General features: G+C 42.6%; 1 protein-coding gene across 1 annotated transcript; it reads right to left on the reverse strand.

Moving 5' to 3' along the window:
- Nucleotides 1–128: 128 nt before the first annotated feature.
- On the reverse strand, nucleotides 129–20,167 carry pdcd4a (programmed cell death 4a). The gene is made up of 12 exons (XM_076294731.1): nucleotides 19,919–20,167; nucleotides 19,664–19,784; nucleotides 9,657–9,956; nucleotides 9,319–9,416; nucleotides 7,149–7,262; nucleotides 6,588–6,809; nucleotides 6,384–6,481; nucleotides 5,835–5,949; nucleotides 3,242–3,349; nucleotides 2,915–3,025; nucleotides 2,595–2,734; nucleotides 129–2,270 (listed from the first exon to the last, which is right to left on the reverse strand). The coding sequence occupies exons 2-12, from the start codon at nucleotides 19,707–19,709 to the stop codon at nucleotides 2,219–2,221; spliced, it is 1,404 nt and encodes a 467-aa protein (XP_076150846.1). The 5' UTR covers nucleotides 19,710–19,784; nucleotides 19,919–20,167; the 3' UTR covers nucleotides 129–2,218.
- Nucleotides 20,168–22,254: the final 2,087 nt, after the last annotated feature.

Consider the following 22,254-nt stretch of genomic DNA (forward strand, 5'->3'; position numbering starts at 1 on the left):
ATGCATGACGGAGTTTGAGAAACGACAGAGCTACACTTTTCTTTAGATTTCACATGAAGCTGGAAATACTAATTATAAACACTGGAATGGCTTACAAAACTGCAATCATTTTGAAACATCAGACACCATTCAAGAGCAATGAACTTTTATTGAAACAATTACAGTATACAATTACTGTATTGGTAATGCTGGGATTCTGTAACAGTATGAGCTATTCAAAAATAATGCTTCTGCTTCAAAAAAAACAAAAAAAAAGTGTCCCATGAAAAGTAATACAAAGATGGGGCTTATGTACAAAACAGGCAAGGTTTTTTGGTTATGACATCACATGCCAAAAGAGCTTGACACCACAAATGCATCTAGTAGATGGATTGAACTTTAACAGACATACTGGAAACAGTACAGTGATTTCACAACTATTATCAGTTCACTTATTCAGAATATGTTGTTTGATAACTTTAAAATCCCACAGTGGAGAAGGAAAAGATAGGTAAACTGCACACCTGTACCAATATATATATATTTATTTTCTTCTGGTGGGTGGGACAGACCACAGCTTGTTCCTCATTGATTTTGAAGCCAGTCAGTGTCATTAAACTTAATCATTTTAGCCCAAGTATATGAATGTCTATGAAACGCGTGCGTGCGCATGCACACACACATACACACACACACACACACACACACACGAGAGATCAGCCCTCTTTAAACAGGCAGAAAAGAACTCACTGAAAGACAAACATTCTTAGAAGGAAAGGTCTTAAACGATGGGGAAGGGCTGTGGAATGCAGCCCATGCCTCAGTGATGGTGACTACCTGTTGAGTTTGACGTGCATTGCCTACACTACTTTGCTTTCCCCAAACCCCCAGGGACATGACCAATCCTAAAAGCTTACTACAGGCTGTTTATTGCTACAGGAGACACACACTCGGGAAACAACATTTGCATTTTGTAAACAAGCATGGTGGTTGACGCAAATTATTAACCACTTGAAACCCACCACCCCCAGCCCCTTTGCATCATCAACGACTCGTGCACTGGAGAGCCTCTACATGCCGCTCAATTCACACAGACTGCTTCTCCATTTGGGGGGTGGTGTGTGTTTGTGTGTGTGTGTGTGGGAGGGGAAGGAGGTGCCTGCTCAGAATGTGTTTTTAAAATGTTACATCTTTTTTGAACCTACAATTGGTATGTCAGATTTAAATTAATTAGGACTGTAAATAAGGATAGTATCTGAAATTACTTCTTTGTTCATAGCGTTCTCACAGGACAAAAATCCAGCATTCATTTAGAAAAGATGAAAATGGTGAGGGCTTCAGGCCAAGTGAACTGACATACAGTTTACAAAAACAGATTTGGTTTGGATCTGGTATGTGATCTTCAGTAATAAAAAAATACTATTTCACAGTTTGACATCTTATTTTGGACTGGGCCTTAAGGCCTTCTACTGACAGCAGTAATTAAATCAAAGAGGAAGAGCTGATCCCTACATAAGTGAATATAACACCCAGAGGTGTTAAACCATGGCCCAGAGATTGGGTTCTCAGGAACAAAGTACATTTTTAATGTCCAGGTGCATTTCTTCCATTCATTCATTCGTTTTTTTTTTTTTTTTCAAAAATATGTTTAAGTGCTTTTTTGCGTTATACATGCAAAGCAAAGAACAAAACATAGAGGACATCACTGTAGCAAAGCAAACAGAAGCCAAGAAAAAAAAAAACGGAAAAAACAAACAAAAAGAAAACACCCTTAACCCTTCAAACCCTGACACCAGGGCCCAGAGTCATCCCCACCCAGTCCTCAATTATCCTCTCCCCAGCTTCAACCAAGCCAGAGGCCTGTATCTCACACAACCCACACAAGGGAGCCTGGAGGGGCCACCAGCCCATTCCCAACAATACAAATGAGAGACCAAAACCAGTAAGGACAAAGCCCTCTCCAAAACCAAACTTTTTTTTTTTTTTTTAACAAAACAAAATAAAATATGAACAACACCGGAGAGAAGATAACGGAGGTGTTCCACAGGCCCTCCTTGAGCAGGTCGGCCTTCAGCTGCCGACATGGCTGGGGTGGATGTGTGGGCGGCTGTGGATGGAGGTGGTGCTGCTGATGACGGAGGGCAGGAGAGTGGAGTCTGACGACACCCCTAGCCTACCCAGCCTGGGACCTGGGGAATGGGCTAAGGGGGTGGGAATGCCAGATCACACCGCCCCCAGTTTAGCTCTTGACGAGCCCGCCGTCACCCTCACTCACAAAGCGTTTACGCCCCCTGGTGGAGGCCAGCAATCATGTCAGTGATCACATTCATACCAGATTCACATATGACTGCACTTCCATCTTTGCTATACTTGTCATTTAAATACTATATTGTGGCAAAATACATTTCATGGTTAAATTTAGTGTACCTAAATCATGATCATGCAGCCTTTATACAGCATTTTTTTCTAGGTGATTATGCATCGACATAGATAAGTCCACATTTGCAAATAAGAATCAATCAGTCAATTTTCCATCATAAATCACAAAAGCTTAGAAACAATCTGGATTTGAAGTACTCTTTTAGACACAGCATATGGCCTTGTATGGCACCAACCTGGAGGGACAGGCATCTCTCAGTTGTTTGGTAATGACGGACTCTTGGTAGCAGAGGTCCACCAACGACTCCATGATGGAGTGGGCATGAGGCACATCCAGGTTGATCTCTGGGAGTTCATCATACACTCTCTCGAAGCCCTGCGGGGAGAGAACAAGAGCATCTTGATGTCTAGTCCATTTCCATCACATGATATTAAACATGCTAGAAAGGTCTGCCATACTAATGTGTAATTTTAATAATTACAGTTAGCCACTCGAAATGAGTAAATTTTCTATTGGTGGTGATCAAGTGAATGAATTGTGTTCACACAAACTAACCCGATTCATCTGGTCCAGTGTGATCAAGCCCATTTTCCAAAAGGCCTGAAGAAGTTTGACCATCATCTGAATAGCCTTATCTCCTGTGGACTCCAGAACCATGATCACAGCCTGCAAAGCCCAGGTTATCAGTATGGATAACAGCTGATAACAAACATGTACTGCCACTGTCCAATTCCTTCACTTGCCACAGGGGCAGTGTTATGTATTTACTATTCAGCTGTTGGACAAGCTACAAGAAAAACAATTTAATTTGTTCAAAGGTCAAAACTGGTATCCTGATAAAAGGAGGCAGTATTTTACCATACGGATGACATTGTTTTTTACCTCATATACAAGTTCATGGTGGAAATGGGGCACCTCCAGATCTCTGAGGCAGCGCTCAGCCTCAGGTAGGTCCCCGGAGACCAGGTACTCCTTCAGCAACAGGTTCATCTGGAACACACAAACGGCCTTGCATCAGCACTGCGCACTTGTTTGCTTAGCGACCCAGACAATCTTATCTGCTTCGACCCAGAGTACTTAGTGGCCTTCAGCTTTTTCAGATGTCCTCTATGGCACACCAAGTATGCAGGAATTTCTGCCAAGAGGGAAGCAATAAATTGAAAAGGAGTCATTGCGGGTGGACATAATCACTGCACCCGAAACCACAAACTTCTTTTTGTCACAGCCCTCACCTCCTCTATTGAAGCGATTGTATTCTGAGTCACATTTGTTTTGTACATCTGTGTAGGTAGCCAGCATAGAGCATCTAAATGGGATTGAAATAGCACTGCTGAAATTGTGCATCAAATGCAGTGGGCCAGAATCACTTGCTGGAGGCCACATGGTCATGCATTCATGGAGGACCCCACAGAGTCTGTCTGTAACAAATCTCAGATGCCTCTCGGGGAGCACCTCAAAAGGCAGTACTGACCTCTTAAGAGGCTCTGCTTACGAGACCAGACCAGACCCCAACAATCCCTTGAAGAATGTGTCCCAAGGAGCAGAACCACCCCCCCTCAATCCATCTTTCCAAAACATTCCACTTATCCTTTATTAATCAAGGCAGACGCCATTCTGTGCAATAAAGTAGTCAGGGCAATGTACTTATGCTTGCTAATCTAGCTGGAGTAGACAGTGTTTACTGGCTTATATGGGAGCACTTGGGCACAGGAGGATAAGATAGCTCTTAGACAGCCCAGCACTCAGATTAGGCAAGGCACATAGGACTACAATCCAGAGCTCAGGTCTGTCCACAGATGGCATTATGTGGCAAAACAGTGGCCAAAGCACAGGTCCTTTCCTTTTTGTTTCATTAGTCAACCCATAGGAAGTCTGAGTAGCCTCATTCTGGACATTTCTTGCTCTGGCATACCACCACAGGCCTGCTCTACTATCACCTTACAGAAGGGAGGTCTGGAGGAGGGTAGTCTACAAATCTGAAAGTGGACAGCCATATATGTCCACCATCTCAACTTTGAGGGGGGGGGGGGGCATTCTCAGATACCCTGGGGGCTTCATAAGATGGGTTCCACTGTAGCCCTATAGAGGCTGCTGAGTACAGGCAGGTTGGAGAGCCAGGAAATCACACTGGCAAAGAGGCTGGTACAGAGACAAGTTATGCAACCACAGAAATAGCTGGCTCTCCCCGCCTCCACCTCAGAGACAGAGCCTGGTAGGCCAGCTGGTAGCTTTTGCAGAGGCTGTCTAGGCTGCAGAGCGCTTGTTTGTTTTGGTGGGGTGCTCAGGTTAGGTTGTGCGTGGAAGCCATGAGTTTGTTCAGTCCTTTGAGGGTGAGTGGACAAGGACAGCCCTTTGTTTACCACTGTATAGACCGGAAAGGACACCTCACTCGGAAAGACGGAGAGAGAAAATTCTGCTGACGTGAACATTCAAAACAGATCTGCCTGTGGCTACTCTCCCTGCATGCATTTCACTCCTGTTTACATTACATAACAACAGAGCCATGGAAGCCAAATGCTGCACAAATGGTTTTCAATAGGGTTGATTTTGTATTAAGGGTTGTTGGGTAGCAATGCTAGTATAACCATAAAGACAAGTATAGTTGTATTCAAAGGACTAAACTGCAGAGATCTTTAAGGGGAGATTAACTGCCTTTTTAACTTCTGTCTCTGGTTCCTGGACTTCTACTGAGTCAGTATACCACCCGAGTTATAATAGTCTATGTACATTCTAAGTCATTCTAAGAGCCAGTTCTAGTCTAGGAGTTTCTGTATTTGGCATCAGTGTCACTACCAGGTGCAGGCAAAAATGTTTCCTATAACACTATTGAATGCATTTTGCACATGCCATTTTATTCTCCATTTAAATGACATTCTTGTTTTACCAATTTCCTGAATTATATGATTCGGCCTGGATTTCTCACACGGTGGCATTGGGCCTTAATTATGGTATGCCATATATATGCCATTTATTTATAACTACTTGCAGAGGTGAGGAAAATGAAAGAAAGGCCAGAAATGAAATGTCATGTCTGCAACTATAAGACAACGGCTAAGCATTCAATTGGTTTATGTGCATTAAGTTGATTTAAGCACAAACACATCTTCAGAGTAGACAGACTGCAGACTTCACAGTATGAAGACTACCAGGATCAGACAGCTTTTTCAGCCCCCACCTCCATGTCCCAGAATAACAGGATTTGGTAAACCTCACACAAATCACTGGCTACTTTCCAGTTGTCACTGAGAAATTACTATCTGCAAGTAAGGTCATCGTTTCATCCCAATTCTGTTTAGTTGTTTTTTAAATGTTTCTTCATAACACCAATTTCATCCTCATAACAATGCTTAGACTTAGAGTTGATGCAGTCAATTATATGGTTCTCATATGGTCAATCTGGTTACATTTGGTCAAATGTGAACCTTCATATTCCCATCCCCACAGCCAGCGGCCGTTGTTCCATAAACTCCCTTACCTCTTTGATGAGATGTTTCACAGGTCTCTGGCCACCTCCCACTCCCCACACATTATCTAGCCTTACAATTTCCTTCTTCATGGAGAGGAGGACAGCTGCTCTGTCCAGCGCAGCTCTAGGGAGAGACACACACACACACAGAGTTAACCACTGTTTTCAGCATTCATCCCATATCCCAACGGTCTGGGATACGCTCTGTCCAGCGCAGCTCTAGGGAGAGAGACACACACACACACACACAGAGTTAACCACTGTTTTCAGCATTCATCCCATATCCCAACGGTCTGGGATACGTTCTGGTCTACGTACTTAGACTTGACAGATATTTGTAATTCAGACAGCATGTCTTCGAATATCATTAAATAAAGAGGAATGCAAGCCTTTGATTTTAGGCTCTGTAGGCGAGAGCCAACAGGACCCTTCATGGCATGAGGACACATCTCTGTAACGGTTAAGCTCTCAGCTCTGCCACAGATCAGTTACATGACATACAACACAGCCTTGTGTTAGATGGCACCTCCATGTACCAGCCAACCGCTCTTGACTGACCTGGCATGATCACAGTCCACTTTGCCTTTGTAATGGTCGAGGAAACTCATAGGGAGCACATGGTCAGCGATGGCTCTGGCTATGAACTGGCCCAACATCTGCAGACACAGCAGTGAGACCAGTCAGCATTCATGCGGAGAAAAACAGTTAAGCCCCATGGCCTTATCTTAAGCTTCCCATCTTCTGCTGCCTGAGTCCTCCTACCTGTGTGGCATCAGGCGTGTCCAGGATGAGGTCAGGCAGTTCTTTGAGCATTCTGTCAAAAGCGCGCGCCATGTCGCGATCAGAGAGACTCTTTCCGGAGAGATCCGACAGCAGGCGCGAGGTGAGCTCCCTGTGGCTAGCTTTGCCTTCCAGAGACAAAGACACAGCCATTGAGGAGAACTCGTACTTGTGTGGCCCTAAATTCAGCTCCTTCAGCAACATCTGAGGGGGACACATGGTCGAAAAAAGCATATATATCTATATATATATATATTTTAAAAAAGCACATAAGGAAATACACATCCGCTCCTGCACACAGACGTAGGGTCTCAGTCTTAGGGTCTCAGCACTACCTTATGGGTTTATACAGTGTGTGTGTATGTTATTTTCCAGTTCTTATTTGCCTGATGAAGATCTGCGGAGATCGAAACGTTGCCTTTTTAGAATAAATAAAGTATTTCTTGGAGCCCATATACAGTGTGAAGACCATCTCCTTCTCTCTCTATGTGTAGACGAGTCCCACTGGAGCCTGATGTGGTGTCTGAGGTTGCTGCTGCTCACCTGCACTTCTTTGGTGTCTCCGTGCTCAAAGTACTCCTGCACAATGGGGTTGACCATCTTCTCCAGCTCCTGCTCATTCAACTCTGGCACCACTTTGGCGAATATGGTGTCTCCCTATTGGTACATGCACACACACACGCACACGCACACGCGCACACACACACACACACACACACACACGCAGTGAAATGTCTGTGACTAATGGACAGAGACACATACATTCTACTACAAAGCTGACATAAAATGTTGTATTTTTCATTGTAGCTTCATGCATGTTGACACTTCTAGGTTAATAATATGAAATGTCGCTGCAGTGAACTCATAAAAAGATGGCATGGTGAAACATCTGTGTCAACTGAACAACTTTTAACTCAAATACAAATGATAAGCTCTGAGGTAAATGGGAACACAACAGCTGAGGCCCCCTTCCAAGGTTGAGGCAGAGAACACAGTTATCAAAGCTCTGATAGGAGTGATAAAATATGAGAGTGTTTTGTGTCTACGTATGCCTTTTTTACCCAGCAGCTGGAAACCAGGAGGAAATCAGAGGAAAGAGCCTCCTCAATCTATTGTTTTGACCTGCTCTGAAAAGCAAGGGCACTCTTTAAAGAAGGGAAGAGTCCGCTGCACTCTAAAGGGCTTGGTCGTTTCCAAGCCACTGACTCACTTTCCTGTTTTCCCTTTTCTTCTCTGAGGCAATAGCTCCGACGGGTTAGGCAGAGTATATGTTCCAAGTCGTACACACACACACCTGGACGCATGAGGAATGAAAAGGTCCGAACGAAATAGCACACAAATATCGAAGGCTGGAATGTAGGTCTTCATTTCAAAATACAGCACATTAAACGTACAGAATCAGCAGACATATGGGGGTTTCATGTTCTAAGTTCAAAGATAATAGCAGAGTGAACCATGGCTAGAGGCTCTATTTATTTCAGATAATATAAATATATGCATGTACTGTAAATATGTAACTGACTAGTAGAAAGAACCCTTTCCTATAAAACCTTGTGCCTGTGGAAGAAATGCACTGAAAACAGCTGTGGAATGAATCTAAAACATCTGAAATAGTCAGAGAGATGCACCCTGCACCTCAAACCCGACCACATCCGAGTCCATTCCAGCAAACACATAATCGCTGTGAGCATTCCCAAATTGAGAGAGAAATGTGCTGAAATGAGGGCCGCTGAAACGGTTTGGCCGCTCACACACTAAATAGCCTCATACACTAATGTGACAGTGCGTGAATGCTGTCCATTCTTGCAAGCGCACAGAGGCCCCCTGGGACAGCCCCAGACAAACAGCACACACAGAGGGGCTGAACACGGCTGATGCCACCCTTGTCTGGCCGCACAATGTCAGCCTGCGATGAGCTTGTGTATCTGCACTCAGCAATCAGCCGGCAGAACAGGCATCAGCAGGTTTGTGTTCGGACCAGGCAAAGGATCTGACCCAACAAACCGGGGAAAACAAGAGTGGGTTGTGATGAGTGGTCAATTTCTTTCCACAACAAAGCTCTCCCTCAAACCAGCCACCAAAGCTCCTGCCACCTCCACAGTTACAGCAGAGGCCATATCTGTCGGGGGTCATCAGGCCATATAGCCTATATGTCCATATTATATTGTCCATCGCAATCTTTTACTGTACACATCTTCAAATACAAATTAAGGGGACATCGCCCAACCCTATTTGACAAATTAATTTTCTCTAAGGCATGGTGCAACACTAAAAAAATGGCCAGAGCCTACAATTACTTAGAATCTGCCCAATGGACATGAATGATCAAATTTATTTAAATTCTGGGCCAATTAATGATACTTCACCTTAGCTAAGCAATGTACGTACAAGTAAAACAGGAGTGGCTTGTCAACATGTGAATCTGACCAAGTTTGTTCATCTCTTGCAGTCCATCACACAAACCTGGTAGGCACGTGCTTCACTAAATAGAAACATGTAACCCATGGATCCCCATGATGGCCTCTACCCTGGGCTCCTCCTCCAGAGAGTGTCACTGTGCATCTAGCAATGCAAGATAGTAATAGGAAATGGTGGGACTATTACCATGGTAACTAGCATTTCCTAGCCATCGTGAATGTCTCACAAACACACCATTTGATCATCGAGGATCATTTGAGTGAGGGTCACAGTCTGCAGCATGTCCATTACTTACCTGTGCAACTTCATCGTAGTTGGGGTCCTTGGCGTCTGGCTCCTCCATCTCATAGACCATACCTGCAGCTCCCCACACCCCCTTTCCTCCAGCGCCACCTAATAATAAGAGGAGAGGACCTCACTTCTGGATGGTGTTAAACAAAAATTAACACTTTCCCATTAATGGACTAAACTAAAAGCTTTTTTACATTGGACTTTTCTTCTAGTCTTAGACTGGGCTTAAACTATTAAAATGCATGCACCACAGCAAATACTAAAATCCTAAATGTCCTAAAACCTTAGGCTTAAATGCATAGCTCTCCAACTAGAAGGGTTGCACCATTCGCCAACTCAGACCTTTTTTAGGCAGGCCCCGGCCTTTGCCAGTTCTGGACTTGCGGTCATTGGCGTTGATTTTGCCCTTGGGGCTGTGGGGGTCAGCTCCCAGCTCGCCACTGATGGACTCTGAGAGCGACTCCCGGGTGGAGTCTCGAGAGGAGGACTTGCGCAGGCGGCGCTTGGCCTTGGCTTTGAGGCGGGCCTCGTGCAGGGCCTTCTCCTGTGGCGTCCAGTTCCCGTTCACCTCCGTCTCGTTTAGCAGCTCATCCCCGAGGGAGCCGTCCGCCTCGCCCCGCTCCTGATCGAAGGAAAACACACCTACAAGAGAGGACAGAACCCAGTGAGATTCACATGCTCAACTCCAGTCTAAAAAGAGAGGACAAAACTTCTTGTGAAGCTCTAAGAAAAAAAACAAACAGACAGCAATTTCAGACGTCACATTCATCAACATGAGGAGGGACTTTCTGATCATTGGTTAGTTATCATTAGAGTTATCTTTATTGTTCCTGGTGTGAACAGCCCTTAATAATTAGGCTAAATAACATGACCTCCTTTCCTGATGTTTACGAACGGATTATTAGAAAAGCAAACCACAGTGCCCAGGAGGCCCAGGGACAATTATGGTTTTCAGAAGAGCAAAATCAATGATGCAACTTTAAAGAAAAAAAAATCATGGTCTGTGTAACACATGCTGGTCTTGGTTAATAGAAACCATTTTTAGTTTACTTTCAGTTGCAATTCTTACATCTTTATCATATCTTAATGAAAGGTGGCACCATTATAACACTGGTTTGATACATGCATTTATGAACTGCCATAACTACCAATGGCAAACAAAATCAGTTATTTTAAATTAATTCAAAGTCTGTGTGGTTTAAGCTGTCCGTGTCAGACTTTTTCTCACAACAGTGAGAAGTACAGTCCCTCCCTGAGCCATCGTAGTGAAACCAGCCTTTCACACTTAACAGACAGAGAGCATTTCCCTGTCAGTCTGCACGAGGGAAGTAGACAGACCTAGTTTGGAGTGTCAGGTGATGGTGTGTCACATACAGAGAAGAGCCCCAACTGGTCATGCAAGTTGTTGCAGATTAGAATAGTGGAAAACTTGTGAGAAAGCAAACACACACACATACACACACACACACACACTCACAGTTCAACAGGCTTGCCTCCCAAGGACAAACGGCATAGTTGGCACACATAAAAGGAAGCCAACTTTTCAGCTGATGTATTTTGGGATATGCTATGCAACTAGTGCTGGGATAAACGATTATTTTAGCGATTATTTTTTCGATGCATCGATTAATCTAACGATTCATTTTTTCAGTCCGATTCGATTTCGATTCGATTTGATTATCGATTATCTCCCCATTAATTGACTAATAGCAACTTATACATGTTGATTTACATATCTGAATGAAAAAAACATGAATTCCTTAACATTGGAATATATGTTTATTGCTCTTAAGATTCCAAAATAAAAGACTATGCAAGTGCAAAGTAATGCATTCTTAGTCAGAGGTAGCATTCAGTTCAGTTCAGTAGTGTATAGGCCTAATTGAGTGCCTGTCACTTTAAGACGACGTTCGTGAGGGAATCCTTGCAATTAACATTAACACAGTTAAAATGCTGCTGATGTGTGGATGCAATTCATAACGTAGTTAGTTCAAATAACGGTTGGTACTTCTCCTTGGGACAAGCACTTTTGAGTCTTGGAAAACACTTTTCCCATTTACATCGGGATTTTGCAAACATTCAGTGTCAGAGTCAATAAAATGAGCCCTGCATGAATAACGAAATTGACAAACAGCTGTAAGCATGCTAAACTCAACATCCAAACAGTATTCTAACGTTAGCTTTGAGATACTGCTTGATTGCATAACTTTGCTAAGGTCTCATCACAACATAGTACATTGAGGAGACCAAACTAAGTAGAGTTAACTTTAATGCAGCAGTTTTGAACAAATTTGCACAGCATGGTCACGATGCTAAGCGGATTTAATATCAATTTAGCCCGCCGTGTTCTATGCCAGTGTTTCCCAAAGTCTGGGTCGCGACCCACGGGTGGGTCGCAGGAGATTTTATTTGGGTCGCCAGCACAATTTATGTTGTGTTATAGGCCTAACTGATACCATTTGTCATTTGATACCAGGAAAGCTAACAGTTTTCTATTAGGATGTAGATTGTTAACTACCACAGTCACGGTTTTGTCATAAAAGCTCATGAAACTGGTGCATTAACGAACGCATCGCAGAGGGGGTGCCAGCATGGATATCTACCTCTCAAAATGAAACCGTTCTGTGGGGCGCCTGCCATGTACCTCACAGTTGCAAACTACAAGGGACATGAATCCGCCTATTTGCACGAACATTAATAGATACCAGCTCCTCAACTTCACCGATTAAAATCTAGTGACCGTGCTGTCAACTAAAGCAGACATCCATAGACCGGACATAAGGCCATTCAATTTGCATACAGTTTCGATTGCAGATGCAATCTTTAAAGTTAATAGCAACCTCCTCACATTCTTATTTCTGATTTAAAATGCACAACAGTGCATTATAGTCTACAATTTAAATGGGCATTTCAAACACTATTTCTCTCGTTTTCTACCTCGCTAACTCCAAAGTAAAGGCGCATTCTTCCGGCTATTGCGCAAACGACTACAAAAACAGTCGCAAAATATAACGACTATACAATATAATATAATACAACAATACAATATGACTTAAGTTATTTGCTGTTTACATTGGAATTGACGTCCACAGTGTTATGGACCCATTTGTCTGCAACGCAACGTAGCCTACAACATTCTTTTTTAGAAATACAGGAACAGCTTACTATGCTGACGAATGACGACTGTGCAACATGCGAGAATTTCCCTTACTCTCGGATGCGCATTAAAACGTATCATTTCAGTAGTCATTTCCAACTTTTCACGCTGATGGTGCTCAAAATGCAACACAACCATGTTCAAAGCAGGGATCCTATAGCAATGTATGGTTGGGGAGGCATAGAAAAGTTGGAGAACCTGTGGCCTAAAACAATATTGGTGGTTGCAGGGTAGATTTTAAGTGAAATGGGTCGCGATGGTCTGTCATTTTTAAAAAGTGGGTCGCCAGAAAAAAAGTTTGGGAAACACTGTTCTATGCAATGCTTCTATGTGGCAACAACAATCCTTCAACAATCGTGAATATTTTGTTAAATGCACATGCAGAGAAGGGGCAGCGGGCTCTTACAAGAGAGAGTGGCCGGGGCAAGGAAAGGCTGCGTGCGTAAAAGCACAGCTCAATGATTTCGTGGCCCCCAGCCACAGATTAGTCAATTTATGGGAAACACTGAAGATGTAAAATTAAAAATATTTAGCGGCACACATTATGCTTAACGAATCGACGCGCATATTTTGCGTCGACGTCATCGATTACGTCGACGCGTTGTTCCAGCCCTATATGCAACCCTGATGTAGTTACATTTCAACACTTACTGTACCTGGAGGCATTTACAAACAACCTGTCAAATAATTTGCCACATGCTTTATTATGGTGCCACATAGAGCAATGGAGAGAACGGTGTTCACAATGGGCATGTTTCTGCATGTCTGTCCGCTCTCATTCACTCAGTCAACCCAAATGCAAAGCAACTAATAAACAATGTGAACCATATTTGTCCACAACATGGCCACACTCAAAAGACTGAAATGAGAGTGGAGCGTCAACATTACACAGCGAGGGGAAAAAACACACAGGTCACACAACCATGACTAACAGACTGACTAACAGACTGACTAAATGTCCGACTTCAGCAGGATCCTCTGCTCCACCTTCAAGGATCACATCCACTTTTATAGCCTTGTTTTATTAAGCTAGCCAAAGAATGGTGCAATACACTGATTACAGTGACAATCAGCTCTGTTGAATGTCCACCTGTCCAACTGGTCATCCATCCAGTGATAATGACGGCTCAAGGTTTCCTGTGTTTACCGAGCTAAAGGGAGAGACCTGGTTAAAGCTTTACCAGCAGAGGTCCGTGCGCCATACTGGAAAGGTGGGGAAACACAAGCACAGCATGTGGGCCATACAGCATACAGTTGAAGGCTTGTACAGCTGTTTGTGAAATCTCAAGGCTTGCTGTGGTCTAAGGCCCAGACAAGCACAAGGTACCTCCACAGTGGACAATTTATGACCAAGACTAAAGGTTCCCACTGGGTATACGGGCAATTCTGGGCACAAACATAGCATGCACTCTGCACCTCTGTATGCATTTCAGTGGCAGTTGGCGAGACTACAGACATGTTTTTTTTTTTTTTTTGCGGGGATGGCCCTGGCCGACTGAAACGCTGCACCTGTGCCATGCGGTCAGACATGAACGTGGACGAGAATCACGTCCAGAAAACAGTGATCGCTGCTGGACACAACAGCAGCACAGAGACGCCTACACGGTCGCTACATGACTCACCAGCAAGCTCCATTCAGCAGCTACAGCACAACAAATGTCTTGCAGCACCGCTACCACTCAAGCAGCCCTTTCCAAACGAGAAAATCAACAAAAGCACTGAACTGATATCTGAGCCTGGAGCCAAGCAGGATGGGCCACATGCAGCAGAACTGCTGATAGGGCAGTTTTCTCTCCCTCCGTACCACTAGAAGAAGGGGTGACTACATATGGCAGTGTAGGGCCTGCCAGCAGTCACATGATTACTCCTCGTCAGCGAGGGACAAAAATCTCTCAAGCCGTAATGAATACCCCCTCGTTCAGCAGCAGACTTATGGCCTATAGATTACAGCCTGGGGTTTGGCAAGGCAGAGCAGAGCAGAGAGGGGGAAGAGAGAAAGAGACAGAAAGAAAGAAAGACTCTAACTTGCCAAAGTGAGTCAAGCAGAGAAAGAGGAAAGATCGAGGGAACGAGACAGAAAGACAGACTCTAGATTTCCCATAGTGAGTCAGTTTTAACTCCAGAAGAAACAAATGTAAGGCTTCAACTCTGACTTAACACAGAACCCAAAACAAGAGCTCTGCTGGATAGGGCAGGCCAAGCTGAGCAATAGTTTCACAAGGAGCTATCTAACAACACGCTGCCAAAAGGGTGTGTGCAAGCTAACATACATACTGTGCAAACACTGTTCTATGGAAGACACACATACATGATGATCAGGCGCACACACACACACACACACACACACACACACACACACACAGTTCCTAAAAGAATGTGCTTAAACAAAGCCAGGACTTATTTTACATAAATACTAGGGCTGTCAAAATAACGGATTAATTTCGAATTTCGAAAAAATAACTGATTAAAAAAAATAGTGCAGATTAATCGATTCCGTATGACCTTTGACCCTGAGCCGTTCTAGTCAGTAAAAATTAGACTGTAAAATGAAGGAGAGAGAAGAAAACGTGCTGCCTGGATCATTGATTGGAACATTTACTTTTAAAAAACGGCCTGATGGTGTTGATAAAAATAAAGTGTTGAAAATAAAGTCCTCTGCAATGTCTGCAGCAAGGAATTTGCATATCACCGGAGTTCATCAACTCTATAGTCGCACATCAATGCAAAGAAATAAGTGTTGACATTGAGGGGAGTGTGAATTTATTTTCAGGTTATATCTGTGGCCTGAATTGCCTTGTATGTGAAAAAAAAAAAACTTCTTCCCGAAGCACTTTTGAATTTATTTCCTCAGCATATTAGGTCATATCATAGATTATTTGAACAGTGAAAATAATAATAAGAGTTTTTGAACTTTAATGTCACTAATGATGATTATTAAATGATTAATTTGAATTTAAATATTTAAAATACTTTCACAGCAAAAATTATATATGCGATTAATTTAGATTAATTAATCACAGAGTATGTAATTAATTAGATTTTTTTTTTATCGATTGACAGCCCTAATAAATACATTTTAAGTACACGATTCTAATACCCACCGTGCTTTCCAGTAACCCAATGAAAAGGGGTGTACAAAAATAGCATTTTATTAAATTAGTCAGGTTATTTTGTTATTTGTCTGATTTAACAAATGTTTCAAAAGTTTAAGATAATATGCCCCCCCATGCTACACAAGCCTTGTTTCCTGTGACTCTGCATTTGCAAATGTGTGTTCCCTTTCCTTGTGGGCAGCCGTGGCCTACTGGTTAGCGCTTCGGACTTGTAACCGGAGGGTTGCCGGTTCGAACCCCGACCAGTAGGCACAGCTGAAGTGCCCTTGAGCAAGGCACCCAGCGCCGCTGTTGTTGCAGGCAGCTCACTGCGCCGGGAATAGTGTGTGCTTCACCTCACTGTGTGTACACTGTGTGCTGAGTGTGTTTCACTAATTCATGGATTGGGATAAATGCAGAGACCAAATTTCCCTCACGGGATCAAAAGAGTATATATACTTACTTATACTTTAGAACTTTTTAAATAGCTCTACAATATGGTGAAACAGTTTTCACTGAAATTTGTTTTGCATCCCCAAGCAGCTTGTTCAAGAAAAATGAGTGTGTATATTTGGATTTTTCTTTGACCATATAGTGCAAAGGTCTTAGGTTTATTATGACATGGCTACAATCCAAAAAAAACCCTCAAAAGGCATGTTCCCAAAAGGATATGAAAACAATTCTGATTGTTGCCCAGAGGAAAGTGACACGTTAGATGTCACAATCATCTAAATATTTCCACCAAGTTACAATAGAAGAGATCAATCCAAACCTGGACACAAGCAGGTCTGTCCAACACAAGACACACTTGAGATTTATGTTGGGTACACAGGAAGCGGTCTTCACACACCGATTTTAACCACATGAGCACATGCCTTCCAGTCCTCTTACTGCCCTACCCTACTACTCTCACTGTAAACAACTCAAGAGTCCCTCCCCTCCCACTCACTCTCCAGAACAGCAGCCTGCTGGAGAGCTCAAACTCATTTGCTGAATGTCAACCTACAAAACCAGGCCAGAGTGCACACACAATGAGCACAGAGTGTAGAAGCAGGGAATAATAAAAAAAAAAAAAAAACACCAGTCAATCTTGTTTTGGGATCACTGCAGCTCATTTTTATTTGCAGTGTTATTTTTTGCATAGTTCAAATAACAATGACTTAAGCTAAAAGAGCACAGTTTAGCTTTGCAAGACCCTCCCAAAGAGTATAGAACTACCAACCATCCTTTAAAAAGCAAGATGTGTACAGCCACATGCCTCCCGCTCTGGACTCACTTGTAAAATTATGCTTGATCACCGCCTTTGAGTTAAACATCTACAGCCATGACAACAGATTGCCCATTTATCCTGGGGTGTTTTTAAAGATAGCTATCTTTGGGCTAGATGTGGGGGTGTGGATTTTGAGTCCTAGGGCTGGCTGGGTGTGGTAACCAGACTCCGGAACGTGTGTCTTTAATCCGTGTGGAGCAGATAACCACCCACAGATTAGGCCGCCTCTGCACCTTCCCCAACAAGTGCTCATGTTGCTCTGGCCTTTGCTGGTGCACAAAGCGCTCTCCCACTACATGCACTGCAAGTCCATAATACCTGCAGTTAATCCAAGTGTCTGACAGTGGCATGCTGCCAAATACGGTACGCATATGGGCTGTTACTCGGTCACAACAGCAAACCTGGGGGTGGGGGTGACCCTCTGAAGGAAGTTAACCAACAAATGGCAACAGTATTCTCAACTGTCAGTGTCTTAACTACAGTAGGAAACTGGAGCAAAGCTCTCTGTTGGCACCTGGGAGCATTGGATCGACCCACTACCCTATACAAGAGCAGTGTGCTGTGCACTAAACTCACAGAGGCGCAGCTCTTTACAACTGACTGTATCAGTATGACAGAGAGGGACATCACCCTTCTGCACTCTACAAACATAGACAGTGGTCCTAAAAGCAGTCCATAGAGGCATTGCAGGGAGGGTGTGGTGGGTGTGGCTGACCAGTGGTCTAACTGAAAAACACAGGGTCATGACCTGATGGAATACAAAAGCCTTCACAGATGAACACCACTGATGCATACATCTTCATATACTGTATGCCATCATCCCATAAATCACCAGCTCCTGGCCTTTAGATATCTTTCTATAGACATTATCAAAAAACAATTAGGGACATGTTGCAAAATGTTCAAGGCTGTTCCATTCTCTAGTTGCCCCCAGAAGACTAGACGTAGACGACTGGAGCAAGGCCAGCGTGTGACACACATTAAGCGTATTCATTAGTCCATGGGCAAATCAGGCTTGACATTTGTGTTTGTGCACGCTCTATTATGCTCTCAAGCATACATTTACCTCAGCTGTTACGCAAATGGTCTAAGCAGGTAAAATGGTGGGACACCCGATTGAAAAGTTGGAGAATCTAAATATTAAAAACAAACACAGTACAAAGTTTTATGTAAAAGTAATTTTACCACAAATAATGCAAAGGAACACAACCATATCTCCAACAAGTATAGTAGATTTGTACTGTGTTCTTTGTTGAGTCTAGAACATAGGTTTGTACAGTTAAAGAATAAGCAAACTATGGCTGAAGACGTGCATGTTTCAATGATTTAAGGATGAATTGCATTGACTCATGGCTTCTATGATTACATGTCAACACCATACCACCACCATTATCTATTGAAGCATGCCCGTCTTTCTTTGCATAGGCCAAAACAAGTTCACTGATAGTGCCCAGCCAGGCCTTCAAGCATTGACCACATTAACGTTATAGGTTGGACAAATATAATACTGGGTGTGAAAGGAATACGCTTGTGACATTAAACATCAAAACAGACGCAACCCCAGAGTAGCTATGCATCTGACATCATGCCCAATGGTTGGTCGAATTACTCGACCTACACAACATTGATCAATTTAGCAGCAGAAACATTACAAAATGTATAGTGCAATAAGATATATCCTTTATGTAACCAACGAGTACAAGGAGTGTACACTATGTTACGTTACGTAACCTATATTGGTCCGTATAGCGATATATATTCGCCTGCGTCACTTAATCCAGAGAGAGGCATAAGTAGTTCATAGCAGAGTGATTCAATTGTAAACAGAGGTACAAAGACACCCAAACACATCGGTATGTTGAACCATGTTAACATGTTTGAGTATGCTGTAGTAATGCACGATTTCAAGAACACCAACAGTGTTGCACAAAGAAGAGAAACAAACAAACGAGAAAGGCATTGCGGAAGTGAGTGGGAAGTATTACATGTGTATCACAGTGTAGTTATTGTTCATATTAACACCCCAACTAGAGATGCCGCACATAACGTCAATTTCTTAGGTACAATCAACAAGGGTTGTGTTAAATTGCTTGCTCCAAATGGTAAAGGTCAGAACACATTTGGTGATTTGGCAAAGGGGCGTGGAATAAAAATGTTTCGACCACAAAGCTGAGCTAGTTTCACTTCTACATAAACAATATGGTAAAAAATAGTCTAGAGCCAGGTCAATGAAATGACTGTTAGCTCGGAACATGACATGAAATGAGCCCCAGTTGAGAACATTTACCAGCCTGCACAGCTTATGGTAATTCAAACGTTCTCCTGTTGACTGATGTGAAGAATGCTGCTACAACGACAGCTAATTGCATCAAGATTCAAGTGCGATCTTGCATTGACAATTTTACTCAACACTGGTAGAGACGGCAAAAAAAACACAAGCACAACTAGATGAAGGTAATATTCATCGAACGGTCCAGCCTACCGAAAGGGTTAAATCACCAAGCATGTTCTTGCACGTATTTTAACAGACGAAAACTGAGACATGCTCTAAATAATAATGCACATATGAATTTTAAGGAAATGCAGATGCACTCGTTGCCTTTGGTGTGTGTTAAGATCACAGCTGACACCCCAAATGTTCGAGCAATCTAAACAGTCGATGTATGCGAGCACATGGTGGAGAGTGCATGCAACTGCAGCCCAACCTCTCCGAGACAATGGCTGGAGATTAATGTAATATTAGCGTAGGAGCATATATCTCATTCATGCACACATCTAGACATGTCAGAGAGAAGACACATATGCTATATATGATTTAAAATAGGCTCACCATCGTGCTGAGCAGCTCCAGTCCAAGTCTCGACTTCGGTCGCCATTGCGTTCGATGCAAGCTAGCTGCTGACCGCGTGCTTGTTTATTGCTTGCTAGTTGCTTGCACTTCCAGCGTCTACCTGTCATAAAAATAAATGGTAATGTTATGTTCGCAGTTTTCATCATAATAACTCACTTATATGTTATAGTTACGATGCATGTTTTCGTGAAAATGGCAAACATTTCCATGTAAAACCTCATTTAACCACCTCACCTTTTCCTTAAACTCGACAAACAAATCGCACGTTAGGTGTTCTCCACAAATTATAAATGTTAGCCAGCTAGCTTACGTCCCTGAGCTATTTCACAAATCAAAAACAAAACACAAATATATACTTCAATCAAACAAATGATTTACACTTGTGAACTACAACTAATTAAGCATTGATGTGGGGCAGAAGAACACTAGTAGGTCGTGCACATTTCAAGACTGCGCTCTAGCAATACAAACAAAGTCTGTTTTTAACTTTGGAACGTCTGGAGAATATCACGTGGGGACAATGTGGATGGGGAGTGGTTGAAATAGGGGCAGGGACTTTGAAGTCCCGCCCAGTCAAATCGCAAGAAAACACAACGTGCTCAAAATAAATAAGTTAACGCTAAATATTGTCGTATTGTGATAATTAGCCTTCTACCACCATGTCTATTTGTCGTCCCTCCAACTGAAGTGAGACCCAGGTATGTCTGATACATGAATAGCCTACCAAATAATTGTCTCTTGCATATCATAACCAAACCATCCCAGTAGTTGCCATTTACTTAGCCTATAGGCTACAGTGCACATGAAGCAGACGGGCTGCATTAGGTCCACTGAGTGGACTCCACTCCATACAATGTCATGGTCAGGATGAAGGATAAGGGAGTTAACGGTTGGTATTAAACGCTCAGCTTGCCTTTGGTTTCTGAAGTAGGCTACCACAATAACCTAGAGTAAATTCATAATTTGTGATTGGTTTTACTGCGGGGATGCATGCGCTGTCTCAATCTGCAGCATTCCATCTCCAGATGACATGTTGCATGTTTTAAAATGTGGTGTTTTATTATTATTTTTTTTTTAAGAAAATGTTTGTGTTGTTTACATATTGGATTTAATAATAAATTAATAGATTTAAGGTATTTGGTTTACTCCATCAATTGTGACAAAACATTTTACGAGAGGCGGTTAGAGCCGAAACTGTACTGTACCGTACTTTTGTCCTGTCCTCTGTCTTGCGGATGTTGCGTAGTGTCTCGCGGCACTGTCTTGCGGAAGTCGCGTACTATCTTGTGGCACTGTATTGCGGAAGTTGGCTAGTGGTATCAAAGATTCTAGACAGATCACGAACAAAGCTATTTTTTGTCTTTATTTGTTTCGTTGGAAAATACAATTTCAATGTCGGGATGTTAGGAAGACACGTGGCTTGTAGAAAGTGGGTTATTAACTTACAACGCTGAATGTAGGGCGACGTCTGGCCAATATTATTCTGCTGTAAAACATGTTTTTGTTTATCCAGCATTGTCTTGCTTAAGTTACGTTGTGCCTTGCAGAACTGTCTTGTGTAAAGGTATGTGTGCTAGGTGTGTAGCGCTGTCATGATGGTTGTCTCGTGGAAAGTTAGGTAAAACGCCAAATAAAAACACAAGTATCCGTTGTCGACCTCAGTTGCTTTGGAAATGTTTTGTTTTGTTGAAATGTTTGTTATGCCACCTAGGCCTATTAGGCTACCTTCCACCTCTTTCTGTTCTATTTGTTATTAACTTGTAGGCTAGCCTAGGCTACTTGTAACCAAGAAATATATGAATCACTTTTTACTTACAACAAATAGCCTACGTATATTAAACACTTAATGTATATTGTTGATATTCCACAAGCAGCATTAGTTCAAGTTCAAGTAGTTTATCGTCATGCACGCATAAAGGGAAATATAATTAATGAAACTCCTTGTGCCAGCAAATATTTTAAGAATAAATAATAATTGTTTAGATAATTATTATAGGCAAATGTGTAAATATTTAGGCATCTTACCAGGGGGGTATTCCAAGTACGAGGTTTAGTGACAAACCTGGGTTAGTTAACACAGAGTAGGTGGTAAACCTCCTAATAGAAGAGCTGTATGGCTTCATTCTCCTAACAAAACAATACCATAGGGCTCTTGTTGTAGGAGGTTTACCACTTACTCTGAGTTAAGTTACCCAGGTTTATCACTAAACCATGTACTTGGAATACCCCCCAGGTCTGTTAAGTCATAGGCTTGCTTAACCAAATGTTGTAGCCATCCATGGGTAGATGATCACAAAAACAGACAACTGGACAGTTTTGGAGAACACATTTTAATTCTAAACATAAGAACAAAAAACCTTTTAAACAAAAAAGCTTTGTAAATCTAAATACGGAAAACCTTGCATGGTTCAGTTTTCTCTCAGAACAAAATACACCATAAACTTAACACCAAAAAAAATCAAATTTCCCCAGTACACACATATAGTAACAAGTTTTAAATACCTTGGTGTCCACATTACTGAAGACTTAACATGGACTGTTAACACTCAATATGTTCTGAAGAAGTCCAG

This window comes from Alosa pseudoharengus, unplaced genomic scaffold (assembly GCF_046254945.1).
Source record: "Alosa pseudoharengus isolate Yale_2024_CS ecotype anadromous, Long Island Sound unplaced genomic scaffold, YU_APseudo_1.1 YU_APseudo_1.1_scf_2, whole genome shotgun sequence".
NCBI lineage: Eukaryota > Metazoa > Chordata > Actinopteri > Clupeiformes > Clupeidae > Alosa > Alosa pseudoharengus.

Coding starts and splice junctions, on each gene's coding strand:
- pdcd4a (XM_076294731.1), bottom strand. CDS start 19,709: ATGGCGACCGAAGTCGAGACTTGGACTGGAGCTGCTCAGCACGATG. Junction 6,482..6,587: donor ACACGCCTGATGCCACACAG/GTAGGAGGACTC, acceptor CTGTGTCTGCAG/ATGTTGGGCCAGTTCATAGC. Junction 5,950..6,383: donor GTGGACTGTGATCATGCCAG/GTCAGTCAAGAG, acceptor GTCTCTCCCTAG/AGCTGCGCTGGACAGAGCAG.